The 1,768-nt window shown below is 54.4% G+C and overlaps 1 protein-coding gene across 1 annotated transcript; it reads right to left on the reverse strand.

The window, feature by feature from the left end:
- Window positions 1-162: 162 nt before the first annotated feature.
- Window positions 163-1,215, reverse strand: CSUI_011464 (3 exoribonuclease family domain 1 protein; the record flags this gene model as incomplete). Its single annotated transcript, XM_068071562.1, is given in 2 exon segments — window positions 163-1,190; window positions 1,209-1,215. The coding sequence occupies 2 exon segments, from the start codon at window positions 1,213-1,215 to the stop codon at window positions 163-165; spliced, it is 1,035 nt and encodes a 344-aa protein (XP_067916462.1).
- Between the last annotated feature and the right edge of the window lie 553 nt (window positions 1,216-1,768).

The following is a 1,768-nucleotide window of genomic DNA, read 5'->3' on the forward strand; positions in this document are numbered from 1 at the left end:
GCCGTCAAAGACTGAAGTAGATACTTTGTACCGTGGTCCAACAAAGCATCGACTCCTTACCACGTGGTGACCTGACAGAAGAGCGGCCCGACAAGTACTCGTGCAACGGACAGCCAAACAGCAACACACAGTAGCTTATTAATATCCTGTCCGCAGTATCGTCTATGACGTATCATTCAGTTGACACTGTAGTCCCTTCGCGATGACCTTAGCCCGAGACTGAAGATCTGTAAGAACGCTTGTCCCGACAGGCATGCCACCAAGCCGAATAATGTGCCAACGGTCGTTAACCATGCAAAAAGAGACAGAACAGCCTAGGCTCTCTTCTTCTCTTGTGGGATCAACGACCCACCACTCTCCCATTATCTGTGTGAATGTAATGTTCATCGGTCGATTACTGAGGCGGATCTGGCGTCCGGGACAAAAGAGGCGCCTCCCTTCTCTCTGTGACGCAGCAACCTCTCCTAAGCAGCTCTGCTCACAAGCCTGCCTCCACCACTTCGCATTGTGGTCCCAGACGACGCTGGGCAGGCGTGTATTCTCAAGCGCGACAACAGATGCGAGGAGCGCCGAGTCAAGCGGATTCCCGTCATATTCCAGACAAACCACATGTATGTAGAGATGCCAAGCGAACGCCTGTCCCAACAACTCTGGTACTTGCCTCTGCTCTTCACACGGAGACGACGTGAGCTCCTCGATATCTGCTCGTTCTATGGGTGTCGTCACGTCGCTTTCAGAAAAATCAAGGAACAGTTGACGCGAGTCGAAAACGGCAGTAGAATTGAGCAGTTCTGTAATCGTCCCGGACACGGACATGGGTACATTAACACAGGGGCCGCCGCTGTCGGCGAATTCAGCCCCGCAGAGCTTCGGGTACTCAACAGTCACAAACACGTATCCGCCGCTCGATCCCCGCGCCGATGCCTTTGCCGCTTCTGCGTCGGAAATAGCATGGCCGCTGTCAACAAATCGCCGCTTGCCGACTTCGACGCCCTGCCTGCCCAGCACGCATCCTACTTCGCAGCGAACTCCGGCAAGGTAGTAATTATTGCCGCATCTCACAGACGCGGACCCACAGCAGTTGGTCAAAATGTCGGCTCCGATGCAGGGTTGTCTGTACGCGAGTAGGGACCTGCCATCAGCACGCACTTGTTGGCTGAGGAACCGGCGGTGAAATTCCGCCGGCAGTACTGTGCGAAACACTTCACAATCCATCCGAGCAAGTGTCCTTCAAGGAAGCTGACGTTGTAGTAGACGCGCCCGCCAACAGCCCACCACTCAACTGCTTTAGCGAAAAAGGCGTGCGATTGCGACGGATCGCCAGAACATGGTCTTCAGCAAAACAGGCGGCCGAGCCGGGCTTGCTGAATGCTCTGGATTCCCATGAAGTCGGTGAAGCCGATGAAAAAAGACTGCTTGCATCCCTTAGTCGATGTTATACGCGGTATTTTATCCAAGGGGCTCCTCTGATGCAAAACAGCAGCATTCACACCGAGGATGCAGTGGACTGAAGGCGCAACCCAACCACCGGTGGTGCCGCTTCTGACGGGCTAGGGTAACAACGCTGTGCTGCAAACAGTCTGTTGAAGTGCTACTCCACTCATGCCTGCTGGCGCGCATGCATGCAGAGGCGCGGAGGCGGCACTGCGATCTCCCCACCCTGGGGCAATGTAACGAGAACCGTAAGAAGACAAAATTCAGGACACACACTAGGTATCGATATCTGTAGCATGCAGCAGATGTTCTACTGGTTTGCTGGTGTAGTCCA

This window comes from Cystoisospora suis (assembly GCF_002600585.1).
Source record: "Cystoisospora suis strain Wien I chromosome Unknown contig_12019, whole genome shotgun sequence".
NCBI lineage: Eukaryota > Apicomplexa > Conoidasida > Eucoccidiorida > Sarcocystidae > Cystoisospora > Cystoisospora suis.